General features: G+C 49.5%; 2 protein-coding genes across 3 annotated transcripts in view; one reads left to right on the top strand and one right to left on the bottom strand.

Moving 5' to 3' along the window:
- The first annotated feature begins 128 nt into the window (after window positions 1-128).
- On the top strand, window positions 129-12217 carry LOC129174244 (basic helix-loop-helix domain-containing protein USF3). The gene is made up of 7 exons (XM_054766016.1): window positions 129-291; window positions 727-849; window positions 923-954; window positions 1038-1120; window positions 1216-1312; window positions 1670-5892; window positions 10319-12217. Exons 2-7 carry the CDS (start codon window positions 806-808, stop codon window positions 12095-12097), a joined length of 6258 nt encoding a protein of 2085 aa, XP_054621991.1. The 5' UTR covers window positions 129-291; window positions 727-805; the 3' UTR covers window positions 12098-12217.
- A 1088-nt stretch (window positions 12218-13305) lies between these two features.
- The window catches only part of boc (BOC cell adhesion associated, oncogene regulated), a 40653-nt gene continuing 29783 nt past the window's right edge, over window positions 13306-24175 (bottom strand). The window contains exons 5-19 of one of the 2 annotated variants that reach the window (XM_054765851.1): window positions 22165-22311; window positions 21193-21336; window positions 20608-20904; window positions 19530-19802; window positions 19187-19455; window positions 18811-18976; window positions 18662-18730; window positions 17631-17840; window positions 17331-17506; window positions 16822-17044; window positions 16553-16738; window positions 15806-15993; window positions 14477-14565; window positions 14232-14368; window positions 13306-14135 (exon numbers count right to left, since the gene is read on the bottom strand). In XM_054765851.1, the coding sequence (XP_054621826.1) occupies window positions 13984-14135; window positions 14232-14368; window positions 14477-14565; window positions 15806-15993; window positions 16553-16738; window positions 16822-17044; window positions 17331-17506; window positions 17631-17840; window positions 18662-18730; window positions 18811-18976; window positions 19187-19455; window positions 19530-19802; window positions 20608-20904; window positions 21193-21336; window positions 22165-22311 (2726 nt within the window). In that variant the 3' untranslated portion in view covers window positions 13306-13983. The remainder of the gene's footprint in view (window positions 14136-14231; window positions 14369-14476; window positions 14566-15805; window positions 15994-16552; window positions 16739-16821; window positions 17045-17330; window positions 17507-17630; window positions 17841-18661; window positions 18731-18810; window positions 18977-19186; window positions 19456-19529; window positions 19803-20607; window positions 20905-21192; window positions 21337-22164; window positions 22312-24175) is intronic. The other variant, XM_054765852.1, reaches the window with a different exon arrangement.

Below are 24175 nucleotides of genomic sequence, written 5' to 3'. Positions count from 1 at the left end.
TTTGGTCTTATTTATGTCATCGTTAAAAAGTCATCTAAACAAACATACAACAGTGGATACAGTGTATGCGCGTCCCAGACCTGGTCATACACTGATGCTGATGCTGATTGGCTGCGCCGTCCCAACTTCGAAATCTGATTGGCTGTCAGCTCCGTAGGACCGCCTCTTTTCGCAGCTAGGTTGTTTTGAGCTCTGTTGATTATGCTGCTAGCTAGATAGCTTGCAAGGAGTTACATTCCAAACATTAAGTTGTGAGAGGGACAGACACTTTGTAAAATGTCTAAACTACAGGTTAGTGGCAATGTGTGTTCTTTAATAGTGGTTTGTTACCTGAAAAGCGGCGAAACGGCGCTGATTTTGTCTACTAAATAATACCATAAAAGTGAGCTAAGCTAGCTCCTAGCTAAGCGAGCTAGCCGGATAAGCATATATTACTACTTTGTCTTTGATTAAGCGACGGGATAAGTGTCTGGATAATTACTGTCGATAGTTTTTACACCACATAAATGAGCCTCCATCCTTCTGCGTGACATGTTCTTTGTGTTCTACTAAGACTGTAAAGGCTTGTAGATGAGTTCAATGCTAGCTAAAGAGAGGCATTGTGCATTTTAACTAGACAACACTTCTGTCGCATTACTAGGCCACCGTGAGAGCATTTCTATAAATAGTCTTTTCAAGTACTTATATACGCTGGCTGATGCGGGATGTTGCATGTTTCAATTGCAGGAGGAACACAGGAAGGATCTAAGGTCAACCTGGTGAAGATGTTGACTGGTATCTAACAGACAGGCAACTGTTGGAAAGGATGCCAGAGATGACTGATACTGAGACAGCTGGTCGCAAACCAAAGTAAGCACGGTTTCAACTGTGATTTTTGGTGTAATCAGGAAAGTATGATGTTATTTTCTAACTCTTTTTGCAGAAAGAAGAAAAACAAAGAATCCCACAATGCAGGTAAGATGTCTGGTGTTAGTGAGCACATCATTACTGTGTGGTTGCATTACTTAAATAACAAGTATATTCTTGTTTGTATTTAGTTGAGAGGCACAGAAAAGAGAAGATAAATGCTGGAATCAACCGCATTGGTAATCTTTTGCCCTGCTCACAAGCGCTTAAACAGGTAGGATGCATTTCTACACTGAAATGAGACAATGTCGCTGAATTACGCTTACTTGGACTATGTCATAATATCTCTCAATTTGTCCTGGCTTGCAGAGTAAGAACATGATTCTGGACCAGGCCTTTCGCTACATCACTGAGCTGAAGAAACAGAATGATACAATGCTGCTGGAGGGCGGCGACAAAGTCCAAGGTAAATTAATTTTCATTAATCTACTCCACATTTCCTTCATGAGTTTGGAAATGCACTTTCCAATGTAACTATGTGCAATTTTTTGTAAAAAAAAAAAAAAAATTAGGAGTACATATATTTTTAAAGGTCTATGGACGTTAGACGTTGATCCGAAATTGAAGGAAAACATCAACTTTGTACTAGCAGGAGGGTTTGGAGGGTGAGGAGGAGCGAGCTGCGTGTCAAAAATAGACATTTTTATGGGTGTATGAATTACTTTTTGCCATTCACTGATGGTGCCTGAACATAGCCCCATACTACTGTATACAGTATTTTCATGTCATGATAGATCATCTCGTATGTTGTTGGTCTCTACAGCGGAGGAGATCTGCCGACTGCGGCGTCAGCTGGAGGAGCTTCGCAAGGAGAGTGCTCACTACATTGAGCTCCTCAAAGCCCACGACATAAACCTTCTGGAGGACCCCACCGTCCACTGGAAGGGGAAGCAGCGCTGTGCCAAGGTGGCAAAAGTGACTCCCACCCATCAGCTTCCGAAGGGAATAATCGTCTATTCCAATGGCAATGTGGCATCAGGAAAGGAGGCGAGTCCTGGCAAACAGACGTCTGACACTCTAATTCTTCAACCTCCCTCTGATGTCAGCACAAGGTTAAGGGTGAATGGAACCTTGCTACAAGTTGAGCCTTCTTCCACTGCTGCGACTGTCCCACCTAGCCAGTCCACAACAGGCCTTACTGTGGTGGAGCAGATCCCAGTCGTCCCCTCTTTGCCGCCATCTGTGTCCTACATCACCCTGCAGCTCCCCACGCAACCCAACGTGGCTACTTCAGCATGCCCCCCCCTCACTCAAAGCACACCTGTGTCCAGCCTCACAACACTGGCTCAGACTGTCACCAAAGCAACAGCCACACAGGACATGAATGCCAGGACTGTAGGTTACACCACCATCCGTAACAGCCAAGCCCTCCTCAGGGCGGGAGCCGCTGGGAGCACACAAACCACGTGGACCACCCTGCAGATGGCAGGCAACACTGTGCAGCCTGTATGCCAGAGTCTAGGCAGCACTACCCAGGCTGTCCACCAGGTGACAGTGTGTCCTCCTCCTGTTCAACCCATTCAGATACACATGCAGCCTCCTGTGCAGCAAGCCCCCATCACTGCCCATATTCAAGCCAGAACACCACAGCTACGACCTGCCATTCAGACGGTCCTCGCCCCCCAGCCTCAATGCAGCGTACTGCCGCAGTCGGCCATCGTACCTCAGCCAGCCGTGGTAGCTCACCCCGCCATCGTCTCCCAGCCCCAGCCTGCTGTGCTCCAGCCTGCTTCGTTAGTTCCCCACCCTCCTGCTGCCCTCCTTCCTCAACCTCAGCCGGTGGTGCCCCAGCAGCAGGCTGCCGTGCTCCCCCTCCTGCAGACCATGCAGGTGCTGCAGGTCAACCCGAGCGGTGTGGCAGCCTCAGCCCCGCAGAACACCAACAACGCCAGTGTGGTCATCCTGCAGCAGGCCAATTCCTGCCCGAGCCAGCCGGTCATAAGAGAAGACAAGCCAACGCCCTGTCAGCACATTGTCATCATCCAGGCCCCCAATCAAGCTGCCTCTGCACCTCAGACCCCTCAGGTGGGCTTGGTGCCTGCCTCCTTACCTGCAGTGTCCACTCAAACACCCAGCAGCTCGACAGCAACCGTACAGAGTGTAGGCGGCAAGCAGTTGGTGCACATTCTTCCACGCCCGGCTCAGCCCACAGTGAGCCACCCTCCCCAGCACAGCCAGGCGGCCACCGGCCCAGGGGTCCAAGCAGCTCCACAGACCATCACTGTGAATGGGCAACTGTTCGCCCTGCAGCCCATGAAGACATCAGACAAAAGCACCTCACAGGGCGGCCAGAGTACCATCCAACTGGTGCAGCCCACCACCACTGAGGAGCCGACGACCAACGTGGCTCTCAACAGTCTGGGAGCCCTCAGTAGTCTGAACCAGAGCATCTCTCAGGGCCTTCCACTTACCATTGCTAGCCAGAGCAACGGCGGCCTGCCTCCAGCTGCTGCATCAGCAGTGGTCCAGCAGCAGCAAGCTGCTCCTCTGGTGGTCCCTGCAAAAACCATCAAACCGGGACTGGTGGCGAGTGCTCCTAAACCTGCAGCAAAGAGGCTCAGGAGTTCTCTCCACACTAAGCGGTCTGCAGCTAAAAGGACCAAAGCATTGAAGAAAAGTGAGCTCAGCCAGGCTAGCGCAGACATTCCTCCTGTGGCCACCGCCATGATGTCGAGCAGTGACTGTGGAGAAAGTGTCACCTCCACACAAACTGTTTTATCCAGTAAACCTCAGCCACAAAGTGGAAGCTCTGTCAGCGCCACACAGAGTGATGTCAGCCAGACTGACACCATTGTGACACAAACTGCAGGGGTCAGCGCAACATCAGTCAAGCCTTCAGTGAGCGAGGTTGCTAACAATAAAGCGTCTGCATCTTCAAACGGCATGCCATTGGTTGTCGACTCTGGAGTGAAACAGCCTGCCACTAACACAGTAACTATCACTACACAAAGCAAGACAGCGCCCCCTTCTGCTGGGCCTAAACAGAGCAGATGTGTCGTCACGGCAGCTTGTACCCCTGCAGCCTGCACCACAGCAGCAGCATCCATAGCTCAGAACACGCCAACCAGCTCAGCCTCTTGTCCTCAGCAAGCCAACAACACAGACCCTTTGCCATGTAATAAGCCCCCTCACTCATCCACAAGTGCTGCCCCGTCTTCATCTGTCAGCTGCAGCACACCCACAACCACCAGTTCAGAGTTGAGGAAAGGGGTCACAGCCATCAGAGTGGAGCACCCTGAAATCAAAGTACCTGCCCCCCCAGGAAAGACCAGGCAGCTCCAGGAAGAACAACCAATCACAGCAGCAGAGATCACGTCCGACGCGACGTCTAAGAAAGACGTTGCACTCCCTCACGGGATGTACACTAACCTGGATGACCAAGCGATGGAGCACCACACACGGTCAGACTCCCCCATGTCCTCAGTGGCCGGGGGAGGCCGAGGCTTCTCCGTGGCCTCCATGCTCCCTCAGGGTCACAGCATGAGTGCCTCCTCTGCCTCCTTCGGCACTTTTACCTTCACCTCCGAGCAGGCCGAGATGTTAGCCCTGGCCATGCTGGAGCAGGATAGTCCCGGGAGGAGGACTGGAAGCTGTGCCGAGAGCGACTCGGCACCAAACAACACCGCATCAACCAACAACAGTGCAGCCACTTGGGAGCCTCCAAAAGTGTCCACAAGTAAAGACAAGGCGTCCACTGTGCAGCAGGCTAAAGTGAGCAAACCTGTGGATGCAGTTAAAGCTCCAGTTCACATGTCCATCAGAGGACAAGCTGGGGATGTTTCTGTCAGTGGGACCAGTGGAAGCAGACACCCACAGAACCCGACTCATCACATGTCATACTCCCAGCCTCAGTCTCTCCCTCAGGTCCAGACTCAGAGTGCCACTGTGGCGAGCCTGAGCGTCAACAACCTGATCAGACCCAGCTCCTCTCAGCAGCCCTACACCGCCTCTCCCAGTCTGGCAGCTCAGCAGGCCTCAGCGCCCTCACCCGCCACCACCGCCTCCGTCCACATATCTCAAGCCTCTAGCAACTCGCCCTGCTCTGGTGCGGCCCAGGCCAGTGAGTACACCCCCATGAAGACAGCTCTACTGAGGGCTCAGGCTGAACGCCAAGTCAAGATAATCTCCAAGCGGCAGGCCCAGGAGGAGGCCATGCTCAACACGGGGAAGCGAGCCAAACCTTGCCCCCCGCCGCTTCCCACTGTGGGCCACATGGATGTCAAGGCAGCAGACAACAGCCAGATGATGGTGGGACAGCTGACCCCCTCTTCCTCAGCCATGGCTCGAATTCATCCTGAAGGCTCGCTCTTCTCTACAAACTCCTTCATGAGTCCAGTAGTCCGAGCTGCTGACGCCCACTGCCCCCCTGAGCAGAACCAGTCTGGAGTGCTCCATCTACCCCAAGTTCATCCACAGCATCCTCCAGCCCAGCCTGGGCAGCACCTGGGAGGGAACATCTACATGAAGCAGCAGCAGCAAGAGCAACAGAGGCACCATCTTTACCACTTACAACACCACCTGGCTCAGCCTGATGCCGCACAGCGACACTCACTCCACCAGAGGGCGCTTCAGGAGCAGCAGCAGCAGCAGCAGAAGAAGCGAGGGCTCGTACGAGGCGGGCAGACTGGATCTCCTGCTGGCATGCAGCAGAAGCAGCATCACCTGGAAAAGCAGCAGCAGCAGCACTCGCATCAGCAACAGGCTACGCATCAACATGCTCAACAACAACAGCAGCAACAGCATCCACCACATCAACAACAGCAACACCAAGGATCTCATCCTCAGCAGCACCAAACACATCAACCACAGCATCAACAACACCATCAACAGCTGCAGCAAAACTCTCACTCCAGACACCAGCAGCATCTTCAGCAGCAGTTACAGCAGCAACAACACTTTAGACACCAGGAGAAGAGCTGTGACGCCCAGGCTGCTGGAGCCAGAGCCCACCACAGCAACCACCTGGCCCAGCAGGACCACCTCAAGGTTAGATTGCATTTACTTTTTTACAACATTTGGAATAGGGATTCAAAATGTTTACAGTATGATTCTAAAAATCAATTAAACAGTTTAATGGTGCTAATTAACATTTTTTAACTACTACTCATTTCTAACACCAATTCAGTGGTAATGAAAGAAAATAACTCACATTAACGCTGTGGACAAGCCGTTGATACCGACGTGTTGTCCTCATTTCCACTTTGTGACCTCTGAACAAACCTGCCACAAATCGGTAAAACACAAAAATCCACAAAGAATCCTCTCCTGAAGCCAGAATCAACGCTCCTCGTGCACTTTTATGAAATACAATGTAACCTTTGTTTTTCTTTCTGTGTTCCCGTACCTCTGCTCTCTTCTCCCACACCTGTCCTAACCTTAATTGCACTCACCTGTGCTGTCATTGCTGCAATACAACCATTGGGAAAAACAACATAGTTCATCCCAAGCGCAACAGTAATAATATTCCATGAATCAACCATTCATTCTTCTTGTCTAGTCTAAAAATGTTCTTTTAAATGTATCCAGTTTGACATTTGTTGGTCACAAATACTTTTTTTTTTTTTTTTTTTTTTTTTTTTTTTTTTTCCCCCTGTCCTGTCCAGCCTTTAAAGCAGATAGAATTGTATACCTAAATGCCGTCAAGTGCTCAACAGATTTACTCTGCCAGAGAGAAGTGTGATATACACTTCCCCTGTCATACAAAATTTATTCGACCTTGATGCTTGTTATAAAGCAAATTTGGAGCGCCCGGACCGGAGCAGGAGGGGACAGAGAAGAAGAGAAAAGGAAACGGGGGGGGGGGGGCGAGAGGGGACAAAAACAAAAAAAAGAGAGACAAGAGACAAGGACAACAGCAGCAACAACAACAATTGTGACAGAACAACAGAAACATACCGAACGACATCAGCAAATAAATGTCCGTGACAACTATAAAGACGAACAAGGATAAAGGACAAATCAATATCAACAACCACAATGACAAAGCTGTCAATGACAATCAGACATAATAGCAGTCATGAAATGATGACCTATGACAGTGATCACAATGACAATACTGCATTGAAACAGTCGCACACAATAGCAGTCATGAAATGATGAATTATGATAGTGATCACCATGATAATACCGCATTGAAACAGTCACACATAACTGTAGTAATGAAATGATTATCCATGATAGTGAATAGAATCAAAGTTACTGTAATGCACATTGTAAAAAAAAAAAAAAAATACATATACACACATATATACATACATACACATACATAAATACATATATACATATATATATATATATATATATATATATATATACACATATATACCGCACATACACACATATATATATATAGTCATACTGCTGAAATCACCGTCGCTGTAATAAAACCAACAACATAATAACACCCTGGATAACTCAGTGAGTAATGTGGGGAAGTACGTATGTACTGTGAGTGTGCATATGTACAGGTATCTCTGTATGTAAGGAAGACTTCATATATATATAAAGGTGCAGGAATGTGTGGGCGTGTGATTGTCACTGAGAGTGCATGAAAGGAAAAGGGCCGCCTTCCACCTCCCAGAGAGCCCCGCCCCAAATAGCAAGGCCGGGCCCCGGCCGCCAGAAGGCCACCAGGCCCATAGGGGCAGGCAGCACAAAGAACAGTGCCCCAAGAGCCAGCCCAGAGAGCCCCCCCCCCCCGGGAAGACCAGTAAGGGGCCGAAGAGAGGTAATCCCAGCCAAGGACAGGGCGCCAGCGGGCCGGAGGACTGCCAACCCCCGAGACCAGCGAGAGATCACACCCCACAAAGGCAGACGGGTACCGGGGGCCACAAACCGGCAGGCCCAGAGACGCCTCCACAGCTGGAAAGAAGCCCGCCCGCGCCGGAAGCGCCAATTCCCCCCCACCGCCACCCCCACCCCCAGGGAGCGGAGCCCGGCCCGCCCCGGGCCAACCCCCGCCCGACCCCCGACACAGGGCCGCCCCGCCAAGGGATGCAGGAGGCACACCCTCCACCCACCCGGCGGAGGCACGGGCGGCAGAGATGTATCGCCCAGCACCTGACCCCACGGAGCAAACCCCTGTATGCCCCCCCCCAAATAAATAACTAAAATAAATAAATAAATAAAAATACACACACGCACGCACATACACACTCCTACGCACCCACACACACGCACATAAACACTCCTACGCACAAACACACCCCTATGCGCACGCTCATACACACTCTTACTTACTCAAGCGCGCACACACACACACACACACACACACACACACACACACACACACACACACACACACACAGTGGTCGACTGCCCGACACCCGGAAGCCCCACCCTATCCCCCGTTGGTAACCCAAGGAGCAGCGGAGCCGGGGACCCCGGGGTCCCAGACATACGATTCAGAACCCAGGGGCGGAGAGCGCAGACCGCCGGGGAGCAGGAAGACACCCGGCCACACCCCCCCAGCGGTAGGACGCCGCCAGCGAGGCAGACAGGGGAGTCAGCGAGGAGGAGAGCGGGAAACCGAGCAGGCAGGCGGGAAAACGGGCGAGCAGCCAGGCGAACCACCACACAGCGCCAACCGAGACCCGCGGGCCAGCAAACCCCGAAGAGAGAGCGGGAGCACCACACCCCAAGCCGCAGGGAGGCCAAGCACCAGCGCCGAGAAGGCGAGACCAGCAGCCGACCAGCCGACGGCCCCCACATACCACCAGAAGCCAGACCAGCCACATGCCACCAGAGCCGACAGCGCACCACCCGCGCACCGGAGCCCCACCCCCGACAAGCCCACAGACAGACCGGGGGAGGCGAGGACACAGACAGCGGCCCGGCAGCGCACAAAGCGCAACGGCGACAGACGCCCAAGCGCCCGGCAGAGCACGACCCCCCCCAGCGAGCCCGGCCCCAGGGCACCCGCCCCCCCACCCCCAAATACTTTTAATAATAATAATGATCATTTTACTCCAGGGCCACAACATTTTTTTGATTGTATTTATTTAATTTGTTATTTTATTTGAAATATATTGAATAATAATTTAATCATAATAATAATAATAAACATAATTAGTTTTAATTAAAAAATATATATTATTCAATTAGATGTTATTATTTTCTCGAACAAATCAGAAATGTTTTTATTTTGACCTGCAGTGGCTTCCTGATGATCGCACCAGCAAGCATCTAATGGGGTCATCCCTAAGAAGTAGCAACACTTAGGAGGTTTACGGCCAAAGTGGCTCCACAAACCCAGGCTTTGTGCTGAAGATGCAACGCAACAAAACATCCTAACATCCGCAATCAGACTTAACCACCGTTGCGGGACCAATTATCAGCTTACTTTGTTAAGTCCGGTTTTCGGCTTTGTGCTAAGTGTGCATTCACACGAAAGGGGGCGTTTGACCTCATATTATTCTACTTCCGCTGAAAAGTGAGGCTAACCCAGCCAGTGTATTTTACAAAAAATGAGTACATAATTACGATTGAGCGTTATGAGGAGTTCCCAAAAGCTTATGACTGCTAAAAGCAACACTGTCGCCGCCAATGGAGCGAGGAAGGACCGCTGACAGAATAATGCTGAGCATGGAATGGGCAAGTTAACACTGATTTATTATACAACATATACCCTACTCGTCTTTTCATTTATCAATGCTCAACATTGCACAACATTGGCATTTTAGCACTTATCCTTTAAAAAAATAAATAAATTGGAGCAAAAACCTTTTTTAAAAAAAATATCTTGGCAGTATGTCTTCTTGTTGTATCTCGTTGTGACCACTAGATGGCAGTGTTGACATGAGTACTCACGCAAGGACTGCGGTGACGTTTACGTCTGCTCTAATATTTCATGTTGCATTTTATTCCTGGTGCTTATGTGAGCAGATCTAGCGTATTCCCTCATCTGAAAATCTCTCACCTATAGATGGATAATATCATCAGGGAATGCTCTTTTTTCCAGTTTTTTTCTCCATGTCCCCTTGGGAACCTCGTAGGTTCTCAATAAATGGTGACGCCATCTCCGAATTAGTTAAACAGTGAAACAGTGGCACTTTCATAGGTGATTTTCAGCTGAAAGCCTGCACATCACCTGGTCCCGACCAGGTAATGAGTTTAGCCTAAGTTACCATGGTGATAGAGCTGCTTTAAAAGAGAGCTACCGTCGCTGAACATGCAAGTCAGGCTTTCAACTCAACAGCTTGCGAACCCACTAAACTGGCTTCGCAGAATACCCCCATAGTCGATTTATTTATTTATTTATTTTTAATATTTAGTCATCTTAAAGGGAATTCAAAATATTCGGCAAGCAAAGCTTACATTTCAACTTTAGGAAATGTTGAGTGTGATTTGTTTTAAGTGGAAAAGGCAGCGTAGCAGTATGTGCTGTGTTAAAATGATGTTTTTGTGTCCTCAGCCGGGTCAGGATCACAGCGCCATGCAGAGGATGATGAGTTCAAGGAATCTGGAGCAGCAGCTCATCTCACCTCCTAGCAATCCCGTCTCCCGTCCATCCGAGCTGTCCTGCGCTCCGTCCCGCCAGGAGCGCCACCGCGTGTCCAGCTACTCCGCGGAGGCGCTCATCGGCAAAAGCTCGACTAGCGGTGACCAGCAGCAGCGCATGGCTCTTCACCAGCAGCCGGGCCGCACCGCAGCTCAGGACCAGCCTGACTTGCGAGCATACATGGATACAACGCGAGCGAAGGCCAGCATGGCGCACAACACGCAGAACCGCCTCCCCTCGGAGCAGCACCCAGCTGACATTCAGAGGGTCTCGGAGTGCGCCCCCTTCAAGGCCATGGCGGCAGGGGGACATCAGCTGAGCGGCTTTGAGGCACAGGTTTCACGCGGCAGCGACATGGCCCCCAAGTCCGGCCCCTCCTCCCAGCGGGGACCTCAGGGCCAGCAGCAGGGGACATTCAGAATGGCCGTTGGCCCCCCAGCTGACAGCAGGAACCGCTACACTGGCGTCCATCTTGGCTCTCAGGGCCCACAAGGTGACGCGTGTCACCAGACCTTCATGCAGAGCCTCCTCTCCCCCCACCTGCCCGAGCACAGCAACCACCAGAGGGCGGCGCAGTGCTGCCCGCCAGTCAGCATGGAGTACGCCTGCGTGCCTTCATCAGCAGACGTCCAGGCGGCCAAGACCTCCAGCCCCAGCGTGCCCCCCAGCCAGAAGGCCTCGGCCATGAGGCTGGCAGAGAGTAACAAAGGTCACATCTCTCAGGTGAACGCTAACATGCATGGGGGCGTCCGGGCAGGCGTAGCTCACCCTCCGACGCCTCACAGCAGCTCTGAGCCTGGTCGCCCGGCCGCCCCCTCAAGGCCACCCCCGGCCGTCAGCCAGCATTCTCGCCACATTTCCCGGGACCCTCAGAATGCCAAACTGAGACCCGGCGAGAGGCCCAGATCGGGAACTCTACGACCCGCTCACTCTTTTGAGGGCGAGGGCCACTTGCCAGGGGGGGTGCTGCTGGGCCGGCCTCAGCCCCCATCAGGGGGCGAGGGGAGGCGCAGCACCATCGTTCGCTTCATGGCAGACGGTGCTCAGCCGCCCGGTGACAACAACCTGGTGCCTGAACAACACCTGACGCAGAACTTTGGCTTCCCCTTTATCCCTGAGGGTGGCATGAACCCCCCGCCTCCCATTAATGCCAACTCCACCTTCATCCCGCCGGTTAGTCAACCCAGTGCGTCCCGCACGCCCTCCCTCCTGCCTGTGGAGCCTCCCCAGAACACCTTACCCTCCTTCTACCCGTCCTACTCGCCCGCCGCCCACCCCAGCCTGCCCAGTGATGTCACCCTGCAGTACTTCTCCAACCAGATGTTCACCAGCCCCACCGCCGATAAGGCCAGCGCCCCCCCGCCACCGCCGCCCCTCAACAACCGCTTCGGCTCCATCCTGTCGCCACCGCGTCCAGTGGGCTTCGCTCAGGCCAGCTTCCCCCTGTTGCCTGACATGCCCCCCATGCCTATCGCAAACTCGTCAGGTATCACGCCTCACATCTCTAACTTCAGCCTCACCTCTCTCTTCCCGGAGATTGCCACAGGGATGCCCACCGATGGCTCGTCCATGCCCATGTCGCCCCTGCTGTCTCTTGCCAATGCATCCTCCGCCGATGCCAGTAAGCAGCCCAACAGGCCCGCCCACAACATCAGCCACATCCTGGGACATGACGGAAGCTCAGCCGTCTGAAGGACAAAGTTTGCAGCGTTTTAGATTACTAACTTATATCACACCACGGTTTTGTAAATACACACCTTTCATATCAGAGCTTAGATTGTGTATTTGTAAATACAAAATGATTAATAAAGTTTATAAGACAACATTCAATGCAATACTCTTTGTGTCCACTTGAGAGCACCATGGTAAGAGAATGCAATGGCTATGTTCAATATGCATATTCACATGTCACGTCAATACACAACTCTGTCCAAGAGTACACATTAAAGAAACATTTAAATGCAATACTCTCTCTGTCCACTAGAGAGCACCACGGTTAGAGAATGCAATGACCATGATGAATGTGAATATTCACAGGCCTGTCAAAAAATACTCTGTCCACTAAACAGCACTGCACAAAAAAAACATTGAAATGCAATACTCTTTCTGTCCACTCGAGAGCACCACGGTAAGAGGATGCAACCACCATGATGAACGGGAATATTCAAAGACCTGTGAATACAATACTCTGTCCACTAAACAACACTGCACTAAAAAAAAAAAAATAAGTGCAATACTCTTTCTGTCCACTAGAGAGCACCACGGTAAGAGGATGCAACCACCATGATGAATGCGAATATTCACAGGCCTGTCAATATAATACTGTCCACTAAACAGCACTGCACAAAAAAACCATTGAAATGCAATACTCTTTTTGTCCACTAGAGAGCACCACGGTTAGAGGATGCAACCACCATGATGAACAGGAATATTCAAAGACCTGTGAATACAATACTCTGTCCACTAAACAGCACTGCACAAAAAAAACATTTAAGTGCAATACTCTTTCTGTCCACTAGAGAGCACCAAAAGAAACAGATCTGACAACATTTAAATGCAATACTCTGATCAGCGCCTGAAGAAATTATCTTGAGAACATTTAGATGCAATACTGTTTCGTTCCATTGGGGGCGCCAAAGTAAAGGTTTTATATTAGAGAACATTTGACGGCATTTTTCCCGTCCACCAGAAGGCACCAACACCAAACGTTCTTTTGTTGAAAGTCTTTTTTTTAAGTTTATACAGCTGGAGGAACAATAGCAATTAGACAACCGCATTGTGAGAAACAAATTAGAGAGTAAACAGTTTTCCCTGCCTGTCCTAAAAAGAATGTCATAGAGGGTATTTGAAAAATGCAAGCGCGTGCGTGCACACACACACACACACACACACACACACACAGACAGACAGACAGACAGACAGACATAATGGGCTTCATAAGCTTTTATTTACATGCAATAGTGCTCCAGCTTCTGCAACCAGACAGCGGCTGCACTTAAAAAAACATTTAGGATTTCCTTCATTTTGCTTGCAAAGAATATTACTAACACTGACCCAACTGTCACAGCGCCCCCACCTGGCGGCCATTTGGTAACCAGCAAATGAGTAAAAAAACAAGCAGTTTTCAATTGAGCTTATCATGACTGAAATCTTTTTTTTTGTCCAGAATCCCATTCAGTGATGAAATACAAAAATAAATAACTATACAATATATCATCTCTCTTACACTACAGAAGAACAGAAGGCCTTTTACATGAGGAATATGCTTGCTATTAGTTTGTTATGAGGAAGAAGGCGTTATTTCTGTACAAAAGAAAGATGTGATAAAGCACCTCAGACTCTGTAAAGCTAAAGATTCTAACATTTGGGAAGGAGAGGAATGATCTACAAGTGCTGAACAAAGAGGCAGAACAAGATCATGTGACACAAAGGGGGAGGGCTTACACAAATAGAGCCTTTTTTTTTTACAATACGAAAATAAGCTTATATACAGTATCATCAAACACGTATGTACAAAAGCATAAATATATAAATATCTGTGATACAAAAATAAATATAGATTTGTTTCAAAGAGTCTTTTATGCACACGTGATCTTCCCTTCGCCGGGGACGACATTCACTTCCTGGATGCTTGTATCTTGGGATTGCGGCGTCGTGGCTGAAGACGATGACGACGACGTGGTGAAAATTCCTTCATCTTCTAGAGAAACGCCAGGGAAAGAAGCCACTTCTGCATTTAGGAGGAGGAAAAAAATCCATCAAATTGTCAGCTGTACCTAATGAAGTGCCCTCGTCTGTTATGAGATAAAAAAGAATTCCGACATACTTTGGGAAAGTTTGTCTTCCGCCTCCTCCCTGTCCCGTCTTAACTCCTGCGTGTCGACAAGGTGACGGGAAGAGTCCAGCAGCTGTAGAGAGGAATCATCAGCCAGCTCAAACGTCTGCTCATGAGGGTCAGCATCGCTAAAACGTGGAAAGAAGTCAGTCAAAGCAGTCACAGATCATTGATAGACTATTGATGGATTATTGATGGCTTACTTATGGTCTATTTAATCAGTGAGGTGAACGTACCTGCTGGTGTAGTGGTAGAGAGGAACATGCCCGTTGGACATTCCCTGTGGTAACAAGGTGTCACATTCTAGAGGACAGTCCACATCCTCCTGAAACACGTGAGCACCATGATTGTGAACTCAACAACAATAATGATGATCATTAATAATCAAAATGTATATTTATTAGGGATGTTCCGATCAGAGTTTTATGCTGCCCATTCCGATACCGCTCATCCAGCGATCACGTAGATTTAACTGTCCTATTGGCTCCATGATATGAAATGGGACCCATAACATCACATTCATTTAGCCAAAAACATATTTGACTTACTTTTTCAAGAGAACATAATATCGCTGGTGAAACAAGAGGATGAGACGCTTTCTTTCAGGAGACTTTGGATGCGAGCGCCCACAGTTTGATGGAGCTCCAGCAGGACCCCCAGGCAGACAAAGGCTGGCCATCTAGTCCGACGAATCCAACCACTTTTTGGGCTGTCTGCCGTAGACCTCCCACTGCCACGCACACCCGGGCGAGTGTCCACTGTTGGCCACATTAGCCGCCGCCCGATCGATGATCACATCACAGGCCTCAAAAACTCATCACACACCGCCAAGTGCTCGCCCCCCAAATGGCGCATTAAATTAAAGTTATTTAAACGTGCCACCCCGGCAAGATATTTTTTGTGGAATGTTTTGCAGGGTGGGCCGCAGGGTGGTCTAGTGGTTAGCATGTTGGCCAACACAGTAACAGCCTGGAGATCGGGAAAACCTGGATTCGATTCTCCCTTGGGCATCTCTGTGTGGAGTTTGCATGTTCTCCCCGTGAGTGTGTGGGTTTTCTCCGGGTACTCCGGCTTCCTCCCACATTCCAAAAACATGCAGGTTAGGTTAATTGGCGATTCTAAATTGTCCATAGGTATGAATGTGAGTGTGAATGGTTGTTTGTCTATATGTGCCCTGCCATTGGCTGGCGACCAGTCCAGGGTGTACCACACCTCTCGCCTGAAGTCAGCTGGGATAGGCTCCAGCATACCCGCAACCCTAATGAGGAGAAGCAGCATAGAAAATGGATGGATGGGTTTTGCAGGGTGCAAATTGATATCACTCTGACAAACGACAGATAGGTCCCACATGGCAGCCATGATTGTGTTGGCGTTGGCACGCTTGTGCAGTGTGAGAGAAAGCTGCACAACAGTACAGCCAGAGGTGATCGGCGTTGAAAGGCATGTATCGGCAAACGTTGATGACATGCTTTTTCACGGAAATTGGACGATTTTGATCGGTGGCCGATCGATCGGAGCACCCCTAATATTTATGAATATCCTCTGTAGTAGTGTCTGGTTCTCACCTGCAGGCAGTGGGCTTTGCTGTTTTGGCAGTAGTCTCCACTTGGGGGGTAAACACCGTGCGGGACTGTCAAGGGGCCGTTCATGGGACAGTGTCCCACCAGGGCGAGACCCTGAAGAGGAACCATGGTGTACTGGCACGACGACACGGGGGCAGCCACGGCGGGGAAGCACAAGTCGGATGTTTGCTCTAGAAAGCAAACAAACGAACAAAAGTTGACCTCCAGCAAGGGTTTTGTTCTGGGATTCCTTTCTTCAGCATGTGACCACGGCAACAATAAGGTTGTATCTTTTAGTAATATTCTCGTGATATTACTTGAATAAAAGTGTTCGTTATGAAAATGAATGTCCAAATTTAAAAGTCAACAGTCATGAAAAATGACACTGTGACGTTACTTGACTTTAAATAAATTATATTTTCCCTAAAAATGACTCCAAAATTAAAATGTATTTGGTCATGTTGATGCGGGATGTTTTTGTTCCACCTTTGTTAAGCGCATGGTGAACTTGGGACATGAACTTCACTAACAAATGATGATGATAGTCATAATTCATGAATGTAGTACTGCGCGTAGTACTGCGTGTGTATTTATCAATGATGGCGACGATATTAGTAAGATTAATCAATTGTGTGAAATATTGATTGTATCGAAGCATCGGAGTTCAAATGAGCAATACTGCAGCCAGCAGAGGTGCTGTGGAGTCAGTGTGTGCGCGCGTACGTGCGTGTGCATGCGTGCGTGTCTTACTCTGCTTGGCCCAGGCCCTCCACAGGCAGAAGGGGATGAAGGCAACGATGATGAAGACGAAGGCCCCAAGCACGATGCCGACGATGAGGTAAGGCAGGTCACCCGGTCGAGGCACCAGCCCGCTGGAGTGGCCCACCTCTTGGTCGGGGCTTTCCGAGGGGGCGGGGCGCTGGTGATGAGGACGCGCTGAGGACGAGGAGGTGAAGAGGAAGGCTTCACGAGACGTCGTAAAAGAGCGAGGACGCCATGTTTGGGTTGGATGTCCTCACCTTTGGTCTCCAGGATGACCACGTTGCCAAATTCGCTCTCGCCCTTTTCATTGAAGCTCTGCATCTTGATGTCGTACGCTGTCTCGGGCTGCAGGTCGGTGATGGAGTGCCAGTAGCGGTCGCCCTCCACCACGTCCTTCTTGTAGTCGCTGTCGTTGTCGCTGTCGGTGGGACGGTAGAAGATGTAGAAGCCGTAGATGGGCGTGTTGTTCACCGGCGTGTACTGCGTGGACAGGAGGACACGTTGCATCAGACAGCAGTCCCACAAGTTGGACTTCACAGAAGACGTGTGTGATGATAACCATAGAAATGCAAGTGTCTCTGGCTGCTCGGTACAACATTTCACTCACACGTATGAGTTTAGAATGATCAAATATGACTTCAAACACTTCCTAAATGTTTTCTGATGGCCACGGTTTGACCCTGGAACAGACAAATTGACTAGACACTATCTGCAATGCCTGGAAGTGACAACGGAGGAGGGTGGGCCCAGCTTGGTGTTTTCTTACCGTCCATTTCAGGATGATGGTGGTCTCGTTGATGGCTTCGTTGTAGGTGATGTAGGGGCCGTCCACGGGGCGCTCATGGGTCCTCCCGCCCACCACTGTGTAGGCTTTGGAGGGGGCGCTAGGCGGACTGGATCCGATCACATTGACAGCCAAGACTCTGAACTTATAGGACGTACCTACATTGATGACAACGTCATGTTATGTTTGTGGTCGATGGCGGCCATTAATTAGCCAGAATACGCTGACGTGCTTAAAAGGCTGTGGAAAAGCGCATCATCATTCTGATTCAAGATGGCCGACCTTTCTCCAGGCCGGTGATCTCCACAGAGAGGCGCGACGGCGGGATGTTCTCCACCGCTGTCACCCAGTCCTCGCCCGCCTTCTTCACCTTCTTGTACTCCACGCGAAACGACTGGATGGGGAAGCCGCGGTTGCCTCGGGGGATCCACGTCACGTAGGCGGATGTCTCCGTCGCCGTGGAGACCGTGGGCTTGTCCGGCGCCTCAGGAGCTGCAAAAGGTGGAAGGACAGAGGTCAAATGTCAACATGTCAAAGTAAAAGTAGGTAAAAGTCACCTCTTTAAAAAAAAAGCAAAACTTGAGGATGAGGACTGCAAAGTGGTGGGAAATTTCCAGGAATTTCTCATGGGAGATTTCGCCAATTCATTTTGATATAAACTGCATTTGCATAAATCTACAAAAATACACCTACGGTAATGATGATACAGCATTACTTTCATCCTGGCTTTTATTCTTGCTTTTATCATTTTATTGAGATGAATGCGGGATTTGGGAAATATTTATATGGAATATTTATTTATTATTATTTTAGAGAATGAAGTGGAAATTTTGGGTAATATTTAATATTATATTATAAAACTGTAATATAGACAAATATAATAAGAAAGAAAGACACATGCCAATATATACATAGTTAACACAATTTAATTTGAATTTTCATAGCATATAATATAATATAATGGTATTTACATATATATTTTTATGTTGGTAGCCAATATTATGCTGCTAAATGTATTTTTTTCGATATTTAGGTCCTCTGTCTATACAAACTAATAAATAAGTAATAAAAATAAATATAATTAAGATAAGAAAATAATCAAATAAATCCTATAAATTCCCAGCATTTTGCAACCCCAAAGAGGACCGAGATGTTTGTAGAGAAGCTAAAACTTACTGAGAGTTCATCCATGAGAGTGAAAAGTGAAAGTGAAGGAGAGACTGAGAAATGTGCATGTTAGTCAAAAAGGTAACCATCAACATATTCAAGTTAGTAGTATGAGAGTTAGAGTATGCAAACAGAGCGATGCTTACGAGAAAGGCTCGGCGAGGGGACGGCAGGAGTTTTGGGGAGATCGTTGTGCCCTCCTAAACCTTTGCGACCTTGAAGACAAAGTCATTGATTGAGTTTTTCCACATTTAAAGTGTTTTTTTTGGGGTTCCAACTTCAAAGTGTCATCTACCTCTGCCGGTCCTGAAGGTCATCATGGCGGGTTGTCCTAAGCCTGCACAGTTCTTGGCGGCCATCTCCACCTCGTAGAGACTGTCTGGCTGCAGCTTGGCCAGCGTGAGCTTGTGGAGGGCGCCCGAGATGCTGCTGGACGTCCACTCGGCCAGCGGGTCGCCCACCTGAGACGCGCACGAGTTAGAACTCTGTTATTTGGATCTTAGCGTTTGTTTGCTAATAAGCTACTTAGGTTTGTAACTCAGGTGTGCACGTATTAGGTTGAGGCTACCTCAGTTCAAAAGTTGCAATAGTTATTAACTTTTCTTCTTTCCAAGGAGCAATGATGCCTGTAGCCAAGGCAAGGCCTCGTGTGGTCATCAGCGTTATGATACCTTTCTGTACTTGATCATGTACTCCAGCACGGGGGCTCCTCGCTCGTGTCTGGGCCTCCAGGTGAGCTCGTAGTGGTCGGCCTTGCCCGTGCGAGGCTGGCTGAGGATGATGGGCGCTTCGGCGGGCAGAATCTGTCCCGGCAGCGAGGCGCAGTCCAGAGGCAGCATGGCTCCCGTGGCCCCGGGTCTCACGGGCGGCTGCTCCCTCAGCACTTTGTCTGGACTGAGGGGCCGATACATGGAGGGCAGCTTCCCCCTGGAGGGAACCCCTGTGACGACAACCATTAGGCTCTGTAAAGGCTGTGAAATGAATCAAGTCTCTAAATGACAGCATCCAACTCACCGCTCGATATCGTGATGAGGCGAGCGGATGCCTGTGCGCTGCCCACGCCGTTCTCCACCATGCACTGGTACAGGCCCTCGTCCTGGGGGCCCACGTTGGAGATGCGGAGCATGCGTGAGGTCAAGCGGTGGTGAGCGGATGGAGAGAGAGGCTGCGCGTTGTGCAGCCACGTCACAGAGGGTGCCGGCTTGCCCCGGGCTTGGCAGGTGAAGCGCACCGTCTCGCCAAACGTCACTTCCTGCTGCTGCAGCTCCACCGCCACCTGAGGAGGCTCTGCAATATGAGGACAAAGACAACTGCATGGGAAATTTGACATAAATTCACAATTAAGAGACACACACGTGGACAATCATGGTTGTAGATGACCAACTTGTATCCACTCTGTCACACTGACAGTAAAATGAGGGCAGGTTTACACATTTAAAAATGCCCTCTTGTTCTCGCTGTATGATGGGGGCATTTTTAGACATTTGAGTCCCAAGTTAGAAGTTTTGGCAAACAGCAGCGTTACCGTTTAGAAAAAGGAAAGCATGACACTCTCAACCACTGCAGTCCTGTTTGTGCTTATTCCACATAAGAAGTTGCAATTTGTACTTTGCTGTTGTCAGGTAAAGGTACCCTTTGTATGCAGTAGCTTTGCACGGTGGAGAAGTTGGTGTATCACAGCTTTCCACTCACAAAAATATGCATTCAATTAGTAGAAATGAAAGAAGAAACACCACTTTTGGCCCATGTTTTCATGATTTCAAGTACTGTCACTGAAACCACACACAATATTCCCACCAAAACCAGAAACCTAATGTATTCCAACGGGATACAAATAGTTTAAATGTGCATCAAAACAGAATAAAAATCGCATTGTGCGGCCGTTCTTGGAGCGGGGAGTGAGTTGATGGTTGGCTGCTCGTGAATGAGGGAAAAGCAGAGCTAATTACTGCAGCGCCACCACTTTAATTAGAGCCAGATGCACACGTGCACGCACACGCACATGCAAAAATAGAATTGTGACTCTGTGACTTCTTGATAACCTCGAAAAAAGAAAATTTTTAAAATACGGGCAATTTGTGTCCTCTCTTACCGAACACTTGCACGTCGTAGAGCACGGTGGCGGACATGGCGGAGGAGCCAATGCCGTTGTCGGCCCGGCAGGCGTATGTCCCCGAGTCGCCCTCTGCCACAGCGTCAATGAGCAGGTTGCTGAGCAGGAAGCGAGTGTTGTTATGGAAGCGCAGGTCCAGGCCATCCTTGGCCCAGGTGACCTGCGGGGTGGGGATGCCACTGGCCACGCACTCCAGCACCAGCCGCTGCCCTTTGGTCACCATGATGGAGCGGGAGGCCGGCGGGTAGATGATGCGGGCCGCCTCCGACGTGGAGCCTGTAGGAAGGAGACGACATGTGAGTGCTTATTTGCCACGTCAAGTCTGGTGAAGGACTTCCTACGTGGCTCATAATTGACATCATGATGTGACGCTTTCTTTGAAGGCGGTCCAAATGTTTCAAAGAGTTATGGCCGCCAGGAGCTGTGGCTAAGTGCACCATGGCAACTTAAAAAAAAAAAAAAAAAAGTCTCACTAGTTGCAAGTTGCAAGTGTGCAGCACATGTCTAACAGCACAAACCCGAAACACACTCTGCCACGTTCATTTTGTCTGTCTGTTGACTTACGGCGTATGCGCAGGCGGTCGGCAGAGGTGGAGGTTTTGACCTCCTGGGTGATGGGGTTGTAAGCGGCGCACTTGTACGGCCCCTCGTCGTCCCGCGTGGCATTGGCGATCTGCAGGTTCCCTGATGGCATGATGAGGTAGTTGCCTGTGGGGAGAAGAAAGCAATGATGAGGCCGACAAGGACAAACCCAGCAACGCATGAGGCGCTTGTTCAAACAAAGGAGTCACATGACCTTTGGGTCTTTTTCTGGGGCCTATTTTTACGGGTGCCCTTGAAGCTGCATGCAGGGTGTGGAGACTTCCAACCATTTTTCACAAGAACTAGTGTGTAATTACAACTAAAAGCTGTAAATCAACAAAATCCAGCACCTTTTCCCATTTAAGGCATACTGCTGATCAAAAATTACCTTAACAGAACCACTAGCACACTCTTCCTCACTGTTCAGCTTTTGTCTGTAACCCTCACCTTCATCCCCTGCTCCCTTTTCTAACAGTAACAGAGTCAGACAGAGCCTGAAAACAATATAATCAATAACTTTCGCCAACGTGTCTCCTGAAGAATGAAATGACTACTCATGTAACAGGACTACCCAAGCTGGCGTTTAAGGTGCAGCGCCACCAGAGGCCAGAGGGTGGCAGCCTAGAGTCTACTGAAGCAGGGAGCGTTTTCAAACAAAAATGGTGTTCATCCCAGATAAAGCTGCTCCTATTAGAAGCTACAGCTCGCAGGCATCATCAGCATACCAGCCGCAAAAGCACGGCTGCTTTTCTTCTCTTCCAGGCAGTTTGGACGTTAATAGTTTGGAAAAATAAACAAGCCAATTTGTGTTTTAGCATTCTTGAGATAATACTCTTATCAGCACTTTAATGATGGGCTCTGATAGCGCTAGCATTCCTGTAAATTATGAAGATAGTTTGGGAAGTAGGGGGGCAGGAGTGGTGATAAGTGGGGTCAGGGTGTGGTTGGGGTTACCTTTGGACGTCTCCAACCATTCCTGCTTGACGCTGTATCGGACCTGAGCTTTGGGTTGGCTCTCCGGGAGGTGACACTCGATAACGGCTGTGTTGCCTTCGTCCACCTCGATCTCCTGCTGGTCGTCGGGCTCGAAGTCGCGCAGTTCTGAGAGGAGACGGGGCCAACATGTCACGTCACACATACTGTACGTTGCAACACAGCCTGAGTTACATAAATAACATCTGGCGGCTCAGTTGTTATACAGTCAGTCAGCTTCAGAAGTGGACTTTAACTTGTATTGCTGGAGAACCCTTTTATAGTTTGAAAATATGTGATATTTGCCGCTTGACTTTACTTGACATGCCCCTTGGCTACGTACTGTAACACTGAAGCAGTCATGCATGATTCATCCTGTCAAACTTTATATTCGGGGCTGGGTCGCTCTCTGTGGGAACCGGGCGGAGTGGGATTACCGGGGGGCCATGTGCTGAGAATGCCCCGCAGACACACAGTCTGCACGGCACAGACACCGATCTCACCTTTGACCCCCCTAAACCCTCGCCTGAGTGGCCCAGAGGCCTGGCCGTGGGGTCAGAGGTGAGAGGTGTCCAGGCTATAGGGTTTCAGGGAAATATATCCAGTTTGGCTTTGGGAGGAAACGGCACAACGCTGCTCTTAAGAGGCCGGCAAAACAGCAGAGAGGAGGAGGGAGGCCAGCATTTTTATGTTATAGTTTGAAAGCAGCACATTGGTCATTTGTCTAGGAGCATAAATAAGTATTGTTGATTCAGTCGTTGCTCCGCTCTTTCAAAGAGGTGTGTTTTTCTTGGATCCACTATCCAAGTGATAGCTGGAACATTGCAGTGATTTAATCAAAGCCGAGAACAAACGCTTCCCTGCAAGACAGCCTTGATTTATTCACCCAGTCCTGCTGGCTGTCTGTCTGCTGGAGCTATAAAAAGTGAAGGAATAGGGGGAGCGGGGGTTGAAGGGATATGAGGGTACACACATGCACACAAAACACACACACACACACGCACACCTATGCTGGGTTCTCCATTTCAGCAATTTGTGAAAGATGAGAATCCCAGCCAAGCCCGTCAGGCTAAGTGCTGGTAGGCTTGAAAGCCTAAAGACAGAGCGCTCCATTTGCTAAATCAATCAGGTGGTGTTTTCACAGCCTCCTGCCCTCCCTCTCATATCTGCACACCTTCCTCCTCCAGTCTAAAACATTCCTTCAACTCAACCCTTTAACCCTCGCTCCCTCCCGCATTCTTCCCAGCCAGGAGCGACCCCTGCATGGCTGCCTCTCTCAGGTGTGTGTGTGTGTGTGTGAGAGCATCCTGCAGGCCTCAGAAGGCCGAGCGGAGGACTGATTGTGTTCATAAAGCCAAGCGGACCTCCCGCACCGCAGCCTCTTCTTGGCAATGCCTTGGCTCCGATGCTTCAAGAGAAGGATGCATTCATCATATTTATGCAGGGCAGCAGAGGCGCTGCATGGATTGTGAAAGATGTCGTGTTTGTGCAACGTGCTTGGCATTCACGTGTTATGAGCAGACCACACCAGAGAGAGTATCAATGGAATCCAACGTGGCTAAAAACACACAGAGATGGTGCGACTCTCTGAGAGTTCAATGGCTGCCCGAGGGAGGCGAGTTCATGAAGTCGTACAATTCAGTTCAATCAACAACAATGGAAGAGCTCCTTTGACTTTTCTGGTAGGTGACTAACATTATCCTTGAGGAGACTGAGGGCCACTGCAGCAAAGTGGAAACTGTGGAGTGTAATAATGCAGCAATGTGTTTATTTTTCTCATTTTCATCTCTGTATCCTCAAAGGCAATGACGCACCTGCTCAACTGGACAGTACCAATAGTGGTCCACAGTTAATTATTTTGGTACCTTTTGGACAACAAGAAAACAAGTTGCAGGGGAGGGTGCGCGGCCAATAATGAAAGGGAGGCAGAAGAAAGTGACAAGGTGAGGAGTGAAAGCTGCGTGAGGACAACCAGGTCTCATCTTGTGTGAGA

The sequence above is a fragment of the Dunckerocampus dactyliophorus genome, chromosome 21 (genome assembly GCF_027744805.1).
Source record: "Dunckerocampus dactyliophorus isolate RoL2022-P2 chromosome 21, RoL_Ddac_1.1, whole genome shotgun sequence".
Taxonomy (NCBI): Eukaryota; Metazoa; Chordata; class Actinopteri; order Syngnathiformes; family Syngnathidae; genus Dunckerocampus; species Dunckerocampus dactyliophorus.
Note: the sequence above shows the minus strand (reverse complement) of the source record. Positions and strands in the feature narration are given on the sequence as shown.

Bases quoted from the DNA above. Each gene is read 5' to 3' on its own strand.
- LOC129174244 (XM_054766016.1), top strand. From the start codon at position 806: ATGCCAGAGATGACTGATACTGAGACAGCTGGTCGCAAACCAAA. The intron at 850-922 runs GTAAGCACGGTT...CTCTTTTTGCAG, and splicing joins ACAGCTGGTCGCAAACCAAA to AAAGAAGAAAAACAAAGAAT. The intron at 1,121-1,215 runs GTAGGATGCATT...CCTGGCTTGCAG, and splicing joins GCTCACAAGCGCTTAAACAG to AGTAAGAACATGATTCTGGA.